The sequence below is a fragment of the Muscardinus avellanarius genome (genome assembly GCF_963383645.1).
Source record: "Muscardinus avellanarius genome assembly, chromosome: 3".
In the NCBI taxonomy this organism is placed as follows: domain Eukaryota; kingdom Metazoa; phylum Chordata; class Mammalia; order Rodentia; family Gliridae; genus Muscardinus; species Muscardinus avellanarius.
In genome coordinates, this window is record NC_137788.1 from 114645613 (window position 1) to 114662758 (window position 17146).

At 54.8% G+C, this 17146-nt stretch overlaps 1 protein-coding gene across 1 annotated transcript; it reads left to right on the forward strand.

Annotated features, from left to right (window-relative positions):
• Positions 1-496: 496 nt before the first annotated feature.
• Positions 497-8287, forward strand: UBE2Q1 (ubiquitin conjugating enzyme E2 Q1; the record flags this gene model as incomplete). Its single annotated transcript, XM_080693371.1, has 13 exons — positions 497-823; positions 2949-3053; positions 3373-3477; positions 4137-4187; positions 6205-6345; positions 6528-6612; positions 6818-6878; positions 7073-7163; positions 7244-7302; positions 7381-7429; positions 7559-7654; positions 7733-7799; positions 8183-8287. 13 exons carry the CDS (start codon positions 497-499, stop codon positions 8212-8214), a joined length of 1269 nt encoding a protein of 422 aa, XP_080549497.1. The 3' UTR covers positions 8215-8287.
• Positions 8288-17146: the final 8859 nt, after the last annotated feature.

Genomic DNA, 17146 nt, shown 5'->3' on the forward strand with positions numbered 1-17146 from the left:
GCTCGCCGCCGCCGCCCGGGGTGGGGACACAGGGACCCTGAGCAGGAAACAGGGTCCCACGCGGGGAGCCCCTGGGAGCACGCGGCGCCGGGTCACGTGCGAGGGGAGCGCCGGGCGGCGCAGGCTGCGCGCGCAGCACGCACGCGTGACGTCAGCGCGCGCCGAGGCGCCACAGGCGGCGGGCGTGAGCGCCGGGTCACGTGCGCGGGGTGACGCGCCGGCGCGGTCACGTGCCGGGGGCCCGGGCAGGGCGGTCACGTGGGGCGCGGGGGCGGGGCCGCCCGAGGAGGAGGAGGGGCGCGCGGCTTCCGGCGGCCGGGGGGGCGGCGAGCGGAGGGGGGGGGCCTGTCCCGGAGGTGGCGGCGGCGCCATCTTGGCGAAGGGGGGATCAGGAAGTGCGGACCGCGGCGGCGGCGGCGGCGGCGGCGGCGGCGGAGCCCGGAGCGGAGGCCGGAGGCTCCCGGCCCGCCGGCCCCGGAGCGGAGCGGAGCGGAGGATGCAGCAGCCGCAGCCGCAGGGGCAGCAGCAGCCGGGGCCGGGGCAGCAGCTGGGGGGCCAGGGGGCGGCGCCGGGGGCCGGGGGCGGCCCGGGAGGGGGCCCGGGGCCGGGGCCCTGCCTGCGGCGGGAGCTGAAGCTGCTGGAGTCCATCTTCCACCGCGGCCACGAGCGCTTCCGCATTGCCAGCGCCTGCCTGGACGAGCTGAGCTGCGAGTTCCTGCTGGCCGGGGCCGGAGGGGCCGGGGCGGGGGCCGCGCCCGGACCGCATCTGCCCCCCCGGGGGTCGGTGCCCGGGGAGCCCGTCCGCATCCACTGCAACATCACGGTGAGGACCCCTCCCTCCCTCGCGAGCGCCGCCGCGGGGGCCCCTTGTCAGGCGCCCGGGATCACCCCCTAACAGCTTTTGCACTCGAACGACCCGGGAGGCCGAAGCCCCTCTCGGGTCTTGGCTCGCTCTCCCCAGGGTCCACCTGCTTCCGCAGCTTGAGGTCCTGCCGGCCGCTCAGAATCTCCTGCTGTTGACCCGAGAGCAAGGGACACCCCGACATATGGCGCCTCCACTAGCCCCTTCCACGAATCCACCCACGTCCCCGGCTTCACGATTTTGGGTCCCTTTCGGCGACTCTGCCCCAACTTTCCCTGTCACCTGGGAATGCCCCTGCTACCTGCACTGTCGGCACAACGCGACGGGCTCCCTCCAGCTGGGAGACCTAGCTGGAACTCTGCACGGTCCCCTGATGACCCTTCTCCCCGTAGTTCCTTTGACTTAGGACGTTGCCACCTGTGGGATCCTCCTGCAGCCCCCCTTGGCTTTCTCTCCCTCTCGCCCAGTAGTAGTTGGCAGTTCCCTGACTCCACTCTGACGCCTCTGGGTTCCCTTTATTCCAGTGTAACCTCAGCCTCTCTCCCCTTTGGCCTCAGCTGGTAGCAGACCTGCCATTCTCCTCCTTCTTACCTGTGGGCATGTCCAAATGCCCCAGGCCGTCGTCCTTCCTGGTAATGTGGGTCCAGTCCATCGATTTTTTCTGAGCAGTAACCCTTTCATTTCTCCCCAGTGGGTATCATTCCATCCTAAGGACACTGGACTAGGAGACCCCTTCTATGTGTCTTGCTTTATTCTACCCTCAAACATCCCTTGAAGAGGGCCGTACTCTGGTAATTTGGGGGTGTCTGGTCCTGTATGGTACAGCGCTTAGTTTGGTTGGTATTTCTTGCCATCATGGTCTTCTCCCTGCTGAAGCCAGAGCCGAGGTGCTAGTGGACTATACTGTCTCCCACCAGGCGGACTATGAAATGGGAGTAGCTGGGGGAAAGACAGACTTGCAGATTCTGCGGCACCTGGGGGTCTGACGTTAATTGACCTGGTGTTTTCTCACCCCTTCCTCGGTTACGCCGGGTCAAAGCCCCATCCATCCTGGGTGGGATGGTGCCCTCACCCATGTGTCCCATCTGTCTCCTCTCACCCCCACCACCAAAGTTACCACTGAAAGACGAGAGGCTCTTTAGCTAGCCAAAGACTTGGGCATCTTTGATGATGCTCTCCTCTGGCCTTGAGAGTTGCAACGGCCAGGATCCCAGTAGCAGTGGGGAAGGCTTCCTTGGCACGTGCGGGGAGCTCAAGGTTTAATTTCACTGTTGAAGTAAGTTCGTAATTCCTTAGGTAGCTTTGCCCATCCAGCTGCTCTCTAGTTGCCAGAGGCCACCTACTGTCTTTGTCCTCGTCGGGAAGCTAGCTTGGGGTTCTGTGGCCTTGCAAAGCGGACTTGGCATGAGCCAGCCCCTTTGGTTCGGGCAGAGGGGGAGTCTGGTCAGCTTCTGGCAGCCTGGCTCAGGAATGCGGGGAGTGTCAGCATCGGAGGCTGCCCTCTCCCAGCCTGCCATGGGGAGCCCTGCAGCCCCTGCTTGGACGGAGAAGGTGGCAGGTTCCCAGGGGAGACCAGGGAGAAGTGGTCCCTGAGGGGCTCCGTTGGCAGGGGTTCCCGCCCGAAGAGGACTCGTTCTGCTCCTCCTTGCCTGCTGAGCTGTGCCCCAGCTCTTCCATCCCTGTGACTGCGATGGGGTGGTCCCTTCCTCCCCTCCTCTGGAGTTTGGGAAGAGGAAGGATTGGAGACTTTTGAGCTGGGTGTGGGAGGCTTCAGGTCTGGAACTCGGGCCAGGCAGTAAAACACAAATCCCCTCACAGTTAGCAGAGTCTGGCTGTACAGTGTGCCCTGATTTTTACTCCAGAGGAAAGAAAAAAAAGGATCCAGGTTGCTTCTAGGAGGAGGACTTCTCGGGGTGGCTTTTCTCCCTGTCTAGGGCTTGGGAGGCTGCTGACTTGCCGAGCTGGGCTTTGGAGTGTGTAGGGCGTGGGCTGGCGAGCAGAGGGCCTTGAAGTCCTGGGGACGAGGGCAGGCAAAGTCTGGGCTTCCCAGAATCACCCATGGTGACCGCTGTCCCTCCTCTTTCAGGAGTCCTACCCTGCTGTGCCCCCCATCTGGTCGGTGGAGTCTGATGACCCCAATTTGGCTGCTGTCCTGGAGAGGCTGGTGGACATAAAGAAAGGGAATACCCTGGTGAGGGGCCGGAGGGGAGGAGTGCGCGTGCTCCCACGAGGCCGTGTCACGGGCACCCAAGTCTATCTGGGAAGTGGGTGGGACGCGGGCTGGACATCTCAGCAGGCTTCTTAGGGGAGTTGCTTACTGAAGTCAGAGGCAGGTTCCTGCAGCAGCCCAGGACTGGTGCGGCAGGAGGCGTTCCCGCAGCCTGTGGTCTGTCTGCTCTAGGGAACTAGGTACCAATTTGGGGTCTGAGCTACAAGCTTATCCAGTGCAGCTGTCCAGCTGGGAGTGAGTGGGAAAGGAGTGTGTGATGTCTTTGTGGTCCCCACCCCAGCTCCTGCAGCACCTGAAGAGGATCATCTCCGACCTGTGTAAACTCTACAACCTCCCTCAGCATCCCGACGTGGAGATGCTGGACCAGCCCTTGCCAGCAGAGCAGGTGAGCAGGGCTGTGGACAGGCTGTGCAGTTGTCCCGTGGAGACTACTCGGTACTCGCTCCTTGTAGCTGCCCCACCGCCCGCTCACACACGTGCAAGGTACCTCTCGGCTCATTTCCTCTGAGTGGGGTCTGGCTGCTGGGGCACAGCCAAGGCTTTGTCTCCCACCAAAGTGTGCGCTCCGGCTGGGCGTGGTGGCCCACGCCTCTGATCCCAGTCCTCGGGGTTTGAGGTAGGATACCAGGTTCCCAGCTAGACTCTACAACTCAGTGAGGCTGTTTCAAAATAAAGAATAAGAAATAGGGCTAGGGGTGTAGCTCCGAGGTAGAGTGTCCCTGGGTTCCATCCTCAGTACTGCAAAAATAAGAAAAATTTAAAAAACTGTTTCTGGGCAGTATCCCTCAGGTTGAGAGGGAAGGGGATCTTACTGTTAGCAGTGGCCTTTGGTGTCCACTGGGGCTCAGGCCCCTTGTTTTGGGCCAAGCATGCAGCGGGTCTGGAGCAGGTCAGTTAGGGCGGCCCCCAGGCGGCCAGCAGCACTTCGCGTCTCCTCGGCTGAGAGGCGTGACAGGTGGCAGCCGAGTCATCCCCGGCTCTTGCTTCCACTGGGTGAGGCAGGTCGGAGGGGGTCTGACCTGCGTCTTCTCCCCTTCCCCACAGTGCACGCAGGAGGAGGTATCTTCAGAAGACGAGGACGAGGAGATGCCTGAGGTGGGCTCCGGCCGCGGCCTGGGAAGGTCTCGCTGTCAGCAGCATCGGTCCCCCTGTAGAGAGCTCCCGTCTAGACTGGGGCCAGGGAAATAGCAGAGGCAGGAAGACAGGTCTGCTGACCTGGAGGAATGGCCAGTGTAGTAGAGGACGGTTAGTGCACACCTGTGCGGACCAAATAAACACTCGGCAAGTTAATTTCAGATGGCTGTGAAGTAAGGTACACCTGATTTTTCGTCCTGGCTGTCTTAAATTGAGAAGTTTCGACCAGGCATGGTGCACACCTGTAACCCCAGTACTTGAGAGGCTGAGACAGGAGGATTGAATGTTTAAAGCCAGCCTTGGTGACTTAGCGAGGCTCTCAGCAACTTACTGAGAGACCATATTTCCAAATAAAAAAAATAGGGCTAGAGTGTAGCTTGAAAGTAGAATGCCTTGGTTCAGTACCCAGCACACACACACAAAAGTTTCACCTAAAGTCTAAACTGCAATTTGCCAGGCGTGGTGGCGCACGCTTGTCATCCCAGCATTTGGGAGGCTGAGACAGGAGGATCGCAGTTCGCGGACAGCCTCAGCTACTTAGGCCCTTTGCAACTCGGTGAGACCCTGTTTCAAAAAAATAAAGAATAAAAATAGGGCTGGGGGTGTAGCTTGGAGGTAGAATGCCCCTGGGTTCCATCCCCAGTACTACAAAAAGTAAAAAATAAATAAAAAGCAAACTGCAGTTTTCTTATCTGTATGGGATTATAACATGTACTGCATAAGGTGGTTTTGAAGGTTAAATGCGGTGCTGCAGGTAGATGTTTCATATTGTACAGGATAGGCGCTACATTATCTAAGATGTCTTTAAAAACAGCTGTGAGAGCCAGGCTTGGCGGTGCGCCCCTGTAACCCCAGCACTTGGGACCACAGACTCCAGACCAGCTTCAGCAAGTTATTGAGGCTCTTGGCAACCTAGCAAGACCCTGTTTCAAGACAAAGATTAAAAAAAGTCAGAGGTAGAAGGCCCCTGGGTTCGACCCCAGGTACCACACACACAAAGATACTTTTGTGTAATGGTTAAGAATTTGAGCTTCAGAGCCAAATAGAACTTGACTTAGCTCTGAGCTCCGCTAATTGTTCTGTGACCTCAGGCATGAAATGTAATCTCACCAGGCCTGAGCCCCTTGTCTGTTAGGTGGAGACCGTGGTTGACGGCGGGGTGGTGGTTGTAAGGATGCAGTCAGCAGGTGTGTACCGCACCGGGTATGTGGTAGGTGCTAGTTGATGATGAGGAATCAGGAGGTTGGTTCGCCCTGTCCCTGCCGGGGCAAAGCTCACTTTGACCCCTTGTTTCGTCTTTAGATCAGTGGCCCAGGTTCTGTAACGTTGGAAGGGTCTTAAGACCAATAGTGGGCTGGTGATTCATGAAACTTGCTCCTCCCAGACAGGCCGGCCCTCTGACCACACCCTGTATCTGCTGAGGGGCTCAGCGGCCTGTGCCTGCGGCCGCTTGTTCACTTAGAGTGGTTGAATAGGGGCCTTGACTGCCTCCGTCTGGGGACGCCTTGCTCATCTTTGCCTTGGCAGTGGGCACCTCTGCACACCCGACAGCCCAGCGCTGGGGGAGAGCAGCCTTCTGATGCCCGCTTCTCCCGTAGACGTGGGGCCTGAAGACTCCTGGGTAGAGTCGCTTCACTGGTGGAACTTGAGCGCTTAGTCCAGCGAGGGCCCAGGGAGTGGCTGCTGCCCAGGGGAGTTGGAGACAGGAGCGGGCGCATCCTGGGACAAGGCTGTGCTTCTTAGGTCCTTACTTCAGTCCTGCTGCCACACCTTGAGAACCGAATAGGAGAAGAAATTTGCTTTTTCTTTGCACTGTGGAGGGAATAGGGCTAGAACTGTTCCAGAGCGGGGAGTGTTGTGTTGAAAACCGCCACGAGATGGTCTGCGGCTGCTGACCTCGTGGCCCGGGCCAGCAGGCACTGGAGGGTGACGGCACTCACCACTGCGGTGTCTTCCTCCCTGTCACCTCCCCGCGCAGGACACAGAAGACCTAGATCACTATGAAATGAAAGAAGAGGAGCCAGCTGAGGGCAAGAAATCAGAAGACGATGGCATCGGGAAAGAAAACTTGGCCATCTTAGAGAAAATTAAAAAGAACCAGAGGCAAGATTACTTAAATGTACGTGCCCTGTAGGAAGATCCGGGCGAGGGCCGCCGGGTGCGGGATGGGAGACGGCATGGGAGCTGGCTCTCGGGGTGTGTCTGCCCCGTCCCTGAGTCCTGGGCAGGCTGTTGGACTGCCCCCGAGGTCTAGCCTGTGTGTTTTCCAAACCGAGTGAGCAGTGTCCCGCCGCCCCGCAGGGTGCGGTGTCTGGCTCGGTGCAGGCCACTGACCGGCTAATGAAGGAGCTCAGGGATATCTACCGATCGCAGAGTTTCAAAGGCGGTGAGTCTGCTCCAGAGGGGCCGCACGGGATCGCGCAGAGCAGGACGCGGCGTGGTGACGGCAGGCGCCGGGAGGTCCTGGGGGATGCAGATGCTTATGAAGCCTGGGGCCAGGAGCGGAGCCTCTCAGCCGGCAGCTGGGGTTGGGTGCGTGTCCACCTGGGGCTGCCTGGACTCCCCTCCGCTGACACGTGGCCCCCTCCTAGGAAACTATGCAGTTGAACTCGTGAATGACAGCCTATACGATTGGAACGTCAAACTCCTCAAGTGAGTGGGCTCTCGGGAGGTGGGGCGCGGCCGCCTGCTGTCCCCTCTGGGGCAGTCCCATCCAGCCTGTTGGTTGCAGGGTCCCCAGGAGTGGGCGTGGGCAGTGGTGTCCGCTGCTGCCAGCCTGGGGAGCGGGAGCCCTCGGGCTCCTGGACCAGGACGAGGAGCCTGAGCCCAGACTCGTTGCTCTGTAGAGTTGACCAGGACAGCGCTTTGCACAGCGATCTCCAGATCCTCAAGGAGAAGGAAGGGGCCGACTTCATCCTACTCAACTTCTCCTTTAAAGTGAGCCCCCGTTCCCCGTCCGGCCTCCCAGCCTGCGTGGGGCTCTGGGTCCCCTTCCTGACTGCCATCTCTGTCTCCAGGATAACTTTCCCTTTGACCCACCGTTCGTCAGGGTTGTCTCTCCGGTCCTCTCTGGAGGGTGAGTGGCGGCGGGAGGGCCGGGGGCAGGCGGGGCCTAGGCGCAGGCGCAGCTGCAGCTCACGGCCCCTCTCGGCAGGTATGTTCTGGGCGGAGGTGCCATCTGCATGGAACTCCTCACCAAGCAGGTGAGCGCTGGCTCCTGGGTGGGGCGGGGCAAGGCAAGGCCTTCTTCCCACACGGCAGGGCCTTGGGCAGGCCAGCCCGCGGCGGCCCAGGGGCTGCTTGATCCTACCTGCTCTCTGCCCCGTCCGCAGGGCTGGAGCAGCGCCTACTCCATAGAGTCGGTGATCATGCAGATCAGCGCCACGCTGGTGAAGGGCAAAGCGCGCGTGCAGTTTGGAGCCAACAAAGTGAGGGCCTGGGCCGCAGGCGGGGGGCGGGGGGGGCGCTGTGGGAGGCCAGGCCTGACCCGCGGCATCTCCCCCCAGTCTCAGTACAGTCTGACGAGAGCACAGCAGTCCTACAAGTCCTTGGTGCAGATCCACGAAAAAAACGGTGAGGCCGGAGCCCGGCCCGGAGCTTTGGGCCTCGCAGACCCCAGGTTCTCTCTCCAGCCAAGTAGCAAGAGCCCGGCTTGAGTCGAAACCCGTTCCAGACCTGCCCAGCTCTCCAGCGGAGGCCTGGGTCCCCCACGGAGCACCGCGGGGTCCTGGGCGGACGCGTGCTGCCCTCTTGCTGGCCGCCTTTGACGAGTGCGCCCAGCACTGCTCACCTCAGGGCGGGCTCCTCCCAACACCCTCCCTTTCCTTACCTGAGCTCCAGGTAGGCAGCGGCAGCTCCCGGCTCCTGCACGCGGCCTGGAGCCCGCAGCCTCCGGGTGATGGGCAGGGGTGATGGGCAGGGCGGCCACACCTCGCTGACCAGAGGCTGTTTTGCAGGCTGGTACACACCCCCGAAGGAAGATGGCTAGCCCGGAGCCCGCCCCAGGCACCACTGGACCAATCACCTTTGAATGCTGTATTTGGATCTCCGCTGCCTCTGTGGTCCCCTCCCTCGTTTTTCCTGGACGTGATAGCTCTGCCTATTGCAGGACAATGATGGCTATTCTAAACGCTAAGGAAAAAACACACAACTGTCCCACGTCTCCAGACTGACCACAGACCAACACCACCTTGCTGGAACCCTCGCTAGCAGGCATTCTTCTGAAGAAACTCTCGAGCCTCTCACGCTGGGCAGCAGCCGTGCGCCACACTCGAGCCTCCTGACCTACGCTATGGATTTTTAATTTATTTTCTCTTATTTCATGTACACTGCTTTTTTTGGTTACAGTGTATGATGGATGTGTATGGAAAAAATGTATCTTTGGGAAAACAATTACAGTTTGTTAATTTGAAGACGCTGGTCTTGGCTCCTCTTTATTTTGATTCTCACCCCCACCCCACCCCACCCCACCCGAGGCGCCGCCTGCTCCTCTGCCTGGGAGGAGGCCTCTCCTGGGCCGCCTGGCCCAGGACCCTGGGAGCCGCCAAGTTACAATGTAGCACAGGCTCCCAGGAGGAGAAGCCTGACTCTTAGGACTTTCACTTTCCACCCGGACTGTTTGCAAATTTCTGAGAAGAGGCTCTGGAGGTGCGTCATAGGATTCCCTTCATGGAGCAAGCGGGCCGGGCGTGCACCGCAGCTGCCGCCCATTGCATGGTGGCTGCCGTAGGCTCTGCGCGCCCTCCTCGTCCCTCCTCTGCTGGTGTCAGAAGATGAACTGTCTGGCTTGGAGAACTGTGGAGTCTTTCAAGCCACTCCTGAAGGTGGTCCAAGTGGAGATCGTCATCTGCAAGATGGCCGGTGTGTTCTCACCCCGAGCTCGGGGAACCCAGGGAGCTGGCGAGGCCGGAGTCTGTGCTGATCTGGACTGTTGGGGCCGCGTGAGCTTATGCTGTTGTGAACGTTTGGGTGTGACTGCGCGTGGTGGCTACGGCCTCCTTGTCCTGTGTCAGCCTCCTGCGGGCAAAGGCAGCCTCTTGGGACTGACTGTGCCCGCAGATTTGATCAAGATGGAAAGAACAGGCCAGGGCCGGCTACGAGACCCGCCGTGCTTAGAGACCCGCGCCTCCCACCCGCTGGGGGTCTTGCCGTCTTGCTGCTTTAGGTGGATGGAGAGTTCACCCCGCCGCTCAGTGCTGCTCCAGCTCTGCCCACACCCACCTGATGAGGGGTGCTAAGACACGCCGAGGCGCGGTGAGGAGGGGATGCACTGAGGAGTCCGTTCCACAGAGCCGAAACCTGGTTTTTAAGGTCTCTGTGGCTTGCTTCTGAATTGGTCACCAGCCCTGGCTGGAATGTAGTTTGTGTTTTTAGTAATGTGTACTGTGAGCTGTCCTCTGTATAACGTATTTTGTAATGTATTTTTCTCATCTACCAAAGGATGAAACAAATAAAATTATTTAAATACTTTGGCTCTAATAAACTTATTTAAAGAAATAACTGGCTGGGCATAGTGGTGCATGCTTGTAATTTCAGCATTTGGGAGGCTGAGACAGGAGGATTACAGTTCGTAGACAGCCTCAGCTGCTTAGGCCCTTTGCAACTCCGTGAGACCCTGTTTCAAAATAAAGAATAAAAAATAGGGCTGGGGGTGTAGCTCGGAGGTTGAGTACCCCTGGGTTCCCTCCCCGGTACTGCTAAATTAATTAATTAATTATTTAATTGGTTCATGTCCATTTGACGTGAAAGAAAATGCTAGCCACTCCGGATCGTATAAGCAACTCTCAGAGAACCTTCCATTTTTCTTGTCAAACCTACCACTCTGAGCCAGGCATGGTGGTGCACAACTGTAGTCCCAGTACTTGGGAGGCTGAGACGGGAGGATCACATGTTCAAGGCCAGCCTCAACAAGGCCGAGGATCGCAGGTTTGAGGCCAGCTTCAGCGGCTCAGACCCTATCTCAAAACTTAAAAAGGAAGCCGGGCGTGGTGGCACACACTTGTAATCCCAGCTTTCAGGAGGCTGAGACAGGAGGATCGCAGTTCCTGGGCAGTGCTGGGATTACAAGCATGCAGCACCACGCCCGGCTTCCCTTCACTGTCGATGCCTTGAGGTTATGCTTAGATGTATAACCTCAAGGTTGAACCCAGGGTGCTGTCTCTGAGCCACAGCCTCAGCCCTTTTTAATTTGTTTTTGTTTTTGTTTTTTATGCAGGTCTGGGGATGAAACCAAGGGGCATTTGACCTCTGAGCTACACCCCCTGCCCTATTTTTTTCTTTATTTTGAAACCGGGTCTCACTAAATTGCAGTGGGCTTCACTAAGTAGCTGAGGCTCTTGGGAGGCTGAGACAGGAGGATCGCACAGGTTCCAAGCCAGCCTCAGCTACTTAGGCTCTCAGCAACTTAGCGAGACCGTGTTCCCAAATAAAATATAAAATAGGTCTAGGAGTGGTCTGGAGGTAGAAAAGCCCCTGGGTTCCATCCCCAGTAACACACAAAACGGTGTACACAAGGGGCAGGCAAGAGATTGAACACGTTGGTGTACCCCATTACTTAAACTCTTCAAAGTTTAGGATGGATTACTGGGAAAGGAGAAAGAGGGTGCTTTGGTGGGAAGGAAGGACCACTCTTAGCCAGTAAGCCAGCACCTTGGGTCACTTCGGTCGGCTTTGTCTAAGGGAAGCCAGGTAAACACAGCCACAGCAAAGGTTCCAGGCCTGGGAATAGATGTGGCCAGTTACCTGCCAGCTCAAAGCACCAGCGACCTTCCCTTTGAGCATTTGGCCAACGCCATGATGTGACTTACAGATGCCTATAAGCCGGGCATGGTGGTGCACACCTATGGTCCCAGTTTTTTTTTGTTTTTTTTTTTTGTGGTACTGGGGTTCTTAGAAGCCCTTCTACCTCCGGGCTACACTCCCAGACCTATTTTTACATTTTTATTGGAAACAGGGTCTCCTAAACCAGCACGCTGCTGGCTTCGAACCTGTGCGATCCTCCTGTCTCTGCCTCCCAAGCACGAGGATTACAAGCCTGCGCCACCATGCCTGGCTGGTCCCAGTTCTTGACAAACTGAGACAAGAGGATCATAGGTCTGAGGCCAACCTTGGCAACTTAGCAAGACCCTTACCAACTTAGCAAGAACTTATTTCAAAATAAAAAGGGCTCAGAGGCAGAATGCCCTTGGGTTCAATCCCCAATAACACACGCATATATACACATGAATACACACGCACACATACACACACGCAAAAAAACTTACAACCAAGCCTTTGTGGCAAGGAAGGCCGCAAAGAAGTCACTGAATGCAGACCAGCTTCCCAACAAGCCTCTGCCGTCTGCTAACTCCTGCCAGGTTAAAAAAGTAGAAGGAGAGCCGGGTGTGGTGGCGCATGCTTGTAATCCCCGCGCTTGGGAGGCAGAGACAGGAGGATCGCACAGGTTCCAAGCCAGCCTTGCTGGCTTAAGAGACCCTGTTTCCAAATAAATATAAAATAGGTCTGGGAGTGTAGCCCGGAGGTAGAAGGGTTTTCAGGAACCCCAGTACCACCCTTTGGGCTTTCTAAAATCCACATGAAAGCCGGGCATGGTGGCGCACACTTGTAATCCCAGCGTTTGGGAGGCTGGGACAAGAGGATTGCAGTTCGCGGACAGCCTCAGCTACTTAGGCCCTTTGCAACTCAGACCCTGTTTCAAAGTCAAGAATAATAAGCCGGGCGTGGTGGCTCACACTTGTAATCCCAGCATTCTGGAGGCTGAGACAGGAGGATCACGGTTCGCAGACAGCCTCAGCTGTCAGTTGTGGAGTGAGGCCCTCCACAACTCAGTGAGACCCTGTGTTGTTTCAAAACTAAAATAGGGCTAGGAGGTACAATGCCCCTGGGTTCCATCCCCACTACTGCATAAAATAAAAAATAAAAAATAAATAAAAAGTAGGGCAGGGGGTGTAGCTCAGAGGCAACATGCTCCTGGGTTCCATCACCAGTACCGCAAAAAAGTAAATAAATAAAAATAAAAGTCCACGCGAGAGGGGAGCAGCTGACAAGGCTACCGCTGGCCAGGGCACTCGAGCCCTCCTGCCAGGCAGCTGGCTGCCCCCAGGCACAGCGGGCTCCTTTCCTCTGAGCCACCTTTATAACCAAAGCCAGAAGCCCCTCACCTTGCGATTCCCAGGCCAACACCCAGGAGCCCTCTTTCCTGCAATGACCCGAGACGCCTCCGGGTGGTGCTAGTTCTCCAGTGGATCTCGGGACTGGTTGCTCCCGCTCACCTACACTTCTCGGAATCCCTCAGAGCATCCGTTTCTCCAGCCCCAATCTTAAGAAGGGGTTGGACAAAGAAGAGGCCTTGCCATTTCCAGGATGTAAAATCTGAGGCCCTGCTATGCGAGGTGCTGCACGCCTGTAACCCCAGTACTTGGGAGGCTTCAGGAGGATTGTAGTGGGAGTTTCTGTCCACCCCTGTAAGCCAGGATTGAGGCCAACCTCAGCAAATCAGTGAGGCCCCAATTCAATAATAAAAAAAAAAAAAAAAAAAGGGAGAGCCCGGTGTGGTGGCGCACGCTTGTAATCCCAGCATTCGGGAGGCTGAGACAGAGGGACCGCGGTTTGCGGACAGCCTCAGCTACTTAGTGCGGCCCTCCGCAACTCAGTGAGACCCTGTTTCAAAATGAAGAATAAAACATAGGGCTGGGGGTGTAGCTCAGAGGTAGAATGCCTCTGGGTTCAATCCCCATACTAAAAAATAAATAAATAAAAGAGAGAGACATTTTGCTCAGGGCAGAGGTTCGAACCAAGATTCCACTGATGGACAGGGGCAGAGGGGACCCACGGGCCTGGCCCCGCTGAGGTCCCCGCGGTGGACAGTATCTCCTGCCCGCCTGTCTCCTCCACCGCTGCCTGCGCCTCCTAGAGACCTTTCTCACCAGAAAGCAAATGTGCTCTGTCCCCCCACCCCCATCTGAAAAGACCTAGCTGGGCCCCGCACCCAGCTGCCGCTCCCTTCCCCTGAAAGGGGGGGCGTGGAGCTCCGTCTCCCTCCACACCCACCATTTCCTCCCCAGGTCCCTGGAAGTGGCTCTGGACAGGGCCAGCGATGGCCTTCATGTGGCCAGTAGTTGTTTTAGCATTCTGAATTTAGTGGGAGTTTCTGTCCATCCCTGTAAGCAGCTTTTCAGCGCCATCACCAGAATCTCTGACGTGAACCACCCGGAGCAGCTACACCCTGTGTCCCCAAGACATAGACACAGACACCTGGGGTGCTGGGGACCATGCCCAGGGCCTCCTACCTCCCAGCTCCAGCCTCAGCCCTGCTCAGTTTTTATTTGGAAACAGGGTCTCCTAGATTGCTGAGAGTCTCAATAAGTTGCTGAACCCACAATTTTTTCCCCCCTTTTTTGCGGTAAGATGGAACCCAGAGGCATTCTACCTCCGAGCTACACCTCCAGCCCTATTTTTTAAAATTACTTATTTTGGTGGTAGTGGGGGTGGAACCCAGAGGTTTTCTACCTCTGGGCTATACTCCCAGACATATATATATATATATATATATTTTTTTTTTTTTTTTTTTTTTTTTGGAAACAGGATCTCACTAAGTTGCCGAAAGCCTCACTAAGTAGCCGAGGCTGGCTTCGAACCCGTGCGATCCTCCTGTCTCAGCCTCCCAAGCGCAGGGATTACAAGCGTGCGCCACCACGCCCAGCTTTAATTACTTATTTTGAAACAGGGTCTCACTGAGTTGCAAAGGGCCTCACTAAGTAGCTGAGGCTGTCCACAAAACAAGATCCTCCTGTCTCAGCCTCCCGAATGCTGGGATTACCAGCGTGTACCACCACACCCTGCTTGGATGGTTCTATTTTAGGGGAAAAAAAACCCTATATTTATACCAGCTCCTTTTAAAAGCCAGCTTTTACCCACGAAAGTCACTTTGCTGGTGGAGGCCAACAGAAATGCATTATGTATAAGTCATTTTTTTTCTTGGACCTCGTGTTTATATTACATTTAAATTCAAATTTTCTAATTTGCTTTACCTTTAAATATTTAATGTTTATTACGCATGACTCTATAAGATGCTGAGTAACAGCAATTTGTGAGAAGCAGCCCTGTGTGCTTCACATCTGCAGTGGAGGAAGGACTTCCACCGGCCTCATTCTACGTGGTCTTCAAAAACTTCCGGTGAAGAACACATCACTAGCCGGGCGTGGTGGCTCACGCTTGTAATCCCCGCCCTTGGGAGGCTGAGACAGGAGGATCGCGCAGGTTCGAAGCCAGCCTCAGCTACTTAGTGAGGCTCTCAGCAACTCAGTGAGACCCTGTTTCCAAATAAAATATAAATAAGGTCTGGGAGTATAGCCCGGAGGTAGAAAGCCTCTGGGTTCCACCCCCAGTACCACCATAAATAAATAAATAAATAATAAATAAATAAATGAATAAAGAGCCGGGCGTGGTGGTGCACGCTTGTAATCCCAGCACTTGGGAGGCTGAGACAGGAGGATCGCATGGGTTCGAAGCCAGCCTCAGCTACTTAGTGAGGCTCTCAGCAACTTAGTGAGACCCTGTTTTAAAATAGAAAATAAAAGCCAGGCATGGCGGTGCACACTTGTAATCCCAGTACTCGGGAGGCTGAGACAGGAGGATCGCGCAGGTTCAAAGCCAGCCTCAGCTACTTAGTGAGGCTCTCAGCAACTTAGTGAGACCCTGTTTCCAAACAAAAACATAAAATAGGTCTGGGAGTATAGCCCGGAGGTAGAAAGCCTCTGGGTTCCACCCCCAGTACCACCAAAAAACAAAAAACAAAACAAAAAAACCCCACATCACTAGCCAAGAGTGGTGGCGCACACTTGTAATCCCAGTACTTGGGAGGCTGAGACAAGAGGATCACAGGTTTGTGGCCAGCCTCAGCTACTTAGTGAGCTCCTGTTCAAAATAAAAAATAAAATAGGGCTGGGTGTGGTGGCGCACACTTGTAATCCCAGTACTTTGGAGGATGAGACAGGAGGATTGTGGTTCGTGGCCAGCCTCAGCTACTTAGTGAGGCTCTTTGCAATTCAGTGAGACCCTGATTCAAATAAAAACTAGGGCTAGGCGTGTAGCTCAAAGGTAGAATGTCCCTGGATTCTATCCCCAGTACCTCAAAAAGAAAGAAAGAAAGAAAGAAAGAAAGAAAGAAAGAAAGAAAGGGAGAAAGAATAAGCCAGGCATGGTGGCACACACTTGTAATCCCAGCATTCGGGAGGCTGAGACAAGAGGATCTCGGTTCCAGGACAGCCTCACCTACTTAGTGAGGCCCTTTGCAACTCAGTAAGACCCTGTTTCAAGGGCTGGGCATGGTTGCGCATGCTTGTAATCCCAGCATTTGGGAAGCTGAGACCGGAGGATCGCGGTTAGTGGACAGCCTCAGCTACTTAGTGAGGCCCTCTGCAACTCAGTGAGACCCGGTTTCAAAATAAAGAATAAAAAATAGGGCAGGGGCTGTAGCTTGGAGGTCTAATGCCCCTGGGTTCCATCCCCAGATCCACAAAAAAAAAAAAAAAAAAAGTAGGGCTGAGGGTGTAGCTGGGAGGTAGAATGACCCTGAGTTCCATCCCCAGTACCGCAAAAAGAAAAGAAAAGAAAAGAAAAAAAAGTCATTTTTTATTTTATTTTTGTGTACTAGGGATGGAACCCAGGGGCATTTTACTTCCAAGCTACACCCTCAGCCCTATTTTTTATTCTTTATTTTGAAACAGGGTCTCACTGAGTTGCTGAGGGCCTCACTAAGTAGCTGAGGCCAGCTGTGAACCCACAATCCTCCTGTCTCAGCCTCCCAAGTACTGGGATTATAAGGGTGCACCAGCACACCCAGCTGTCAAAGTCATTCTAAAGCGTTATTTTTCCTTTACTTAAGAAGAAATAGAAATTAAAAATGTTATATTTCAAAATAAAAGAGAAATGCTTTTCTTCAAACTGTTCCCAGCTGTGGGAGGAAAACAGCTTTCAATGCAAATAAATCCAAATAAAACTAAAAGTGGTAGAGATAATTAAAAGACTTAGGTATAAAGGAATAAAACCCGAGAGGCTGGTGGGTAAAATCTGGGCTGTGGGATGTTAGTTCTGATTTCCTAGTAATCCTTGGAAAAATCTGTGGGCTTCCAGAACAGGGTGGACACCAAGAGCCCCCAGGCAAAGACGAAGGTGAAAACTGTCAGATTTTTTTTTTTTTTCAGTACTGGGATCGAACCCAGAAACATTCTACCTTCAAGCTACACCATACACCACCAGGCCTATTTTTTTTTTTAATTCTCTATTTTGAAACAGGATCTCACTGAATTGCAGAGGGCCTTAGAGCTGAGGCTGTCTGCGAACCCTAATCCTCCTGTTTCTGCCTCCCAAATGCTGGGATGACAAGCGTGCGCCCCACGCCCCGCTGTCAGACTAAAGATGTTATGCCAAGGAGCTAAGACACATGCTAACTTCGTCATAAGCACCATTATGCCATATTATACATGAGTCCCAGAGGTTCAGAGATAATAACCTGATAATTTCTCCAAGCTCACTTATTATATTATCTATTTTAGCTAATGGAGAAGCCTGCTTTATTTATTTATTTTTTCCAGCACAGCAGATGGAATCCAGGGGCATTCTACCTCCGAGCTACACCCCAGCCCTATTTTATTAATCTTTTTTTTTAAGATTTAAAGAAGTTTATTAAAAAGATAGAAATACAGAAAATAGAAATACAGAAAATAATTACAGCCCCATGCCAAAATGGCATGAGAGGGGAGGGTGGCCCAGGCCAACTCACCACTCCCAAGATACAGCGCGTGGACCGGAATTTTTATACCCTTTTATTCTTTATTTTGAAACAGGGTCTCACTGAGTTGCAAAGGGCCTCTACGTGAACTACGTGTGATTATCCTGTCTCAGCCTCCTGAATGCTGGGA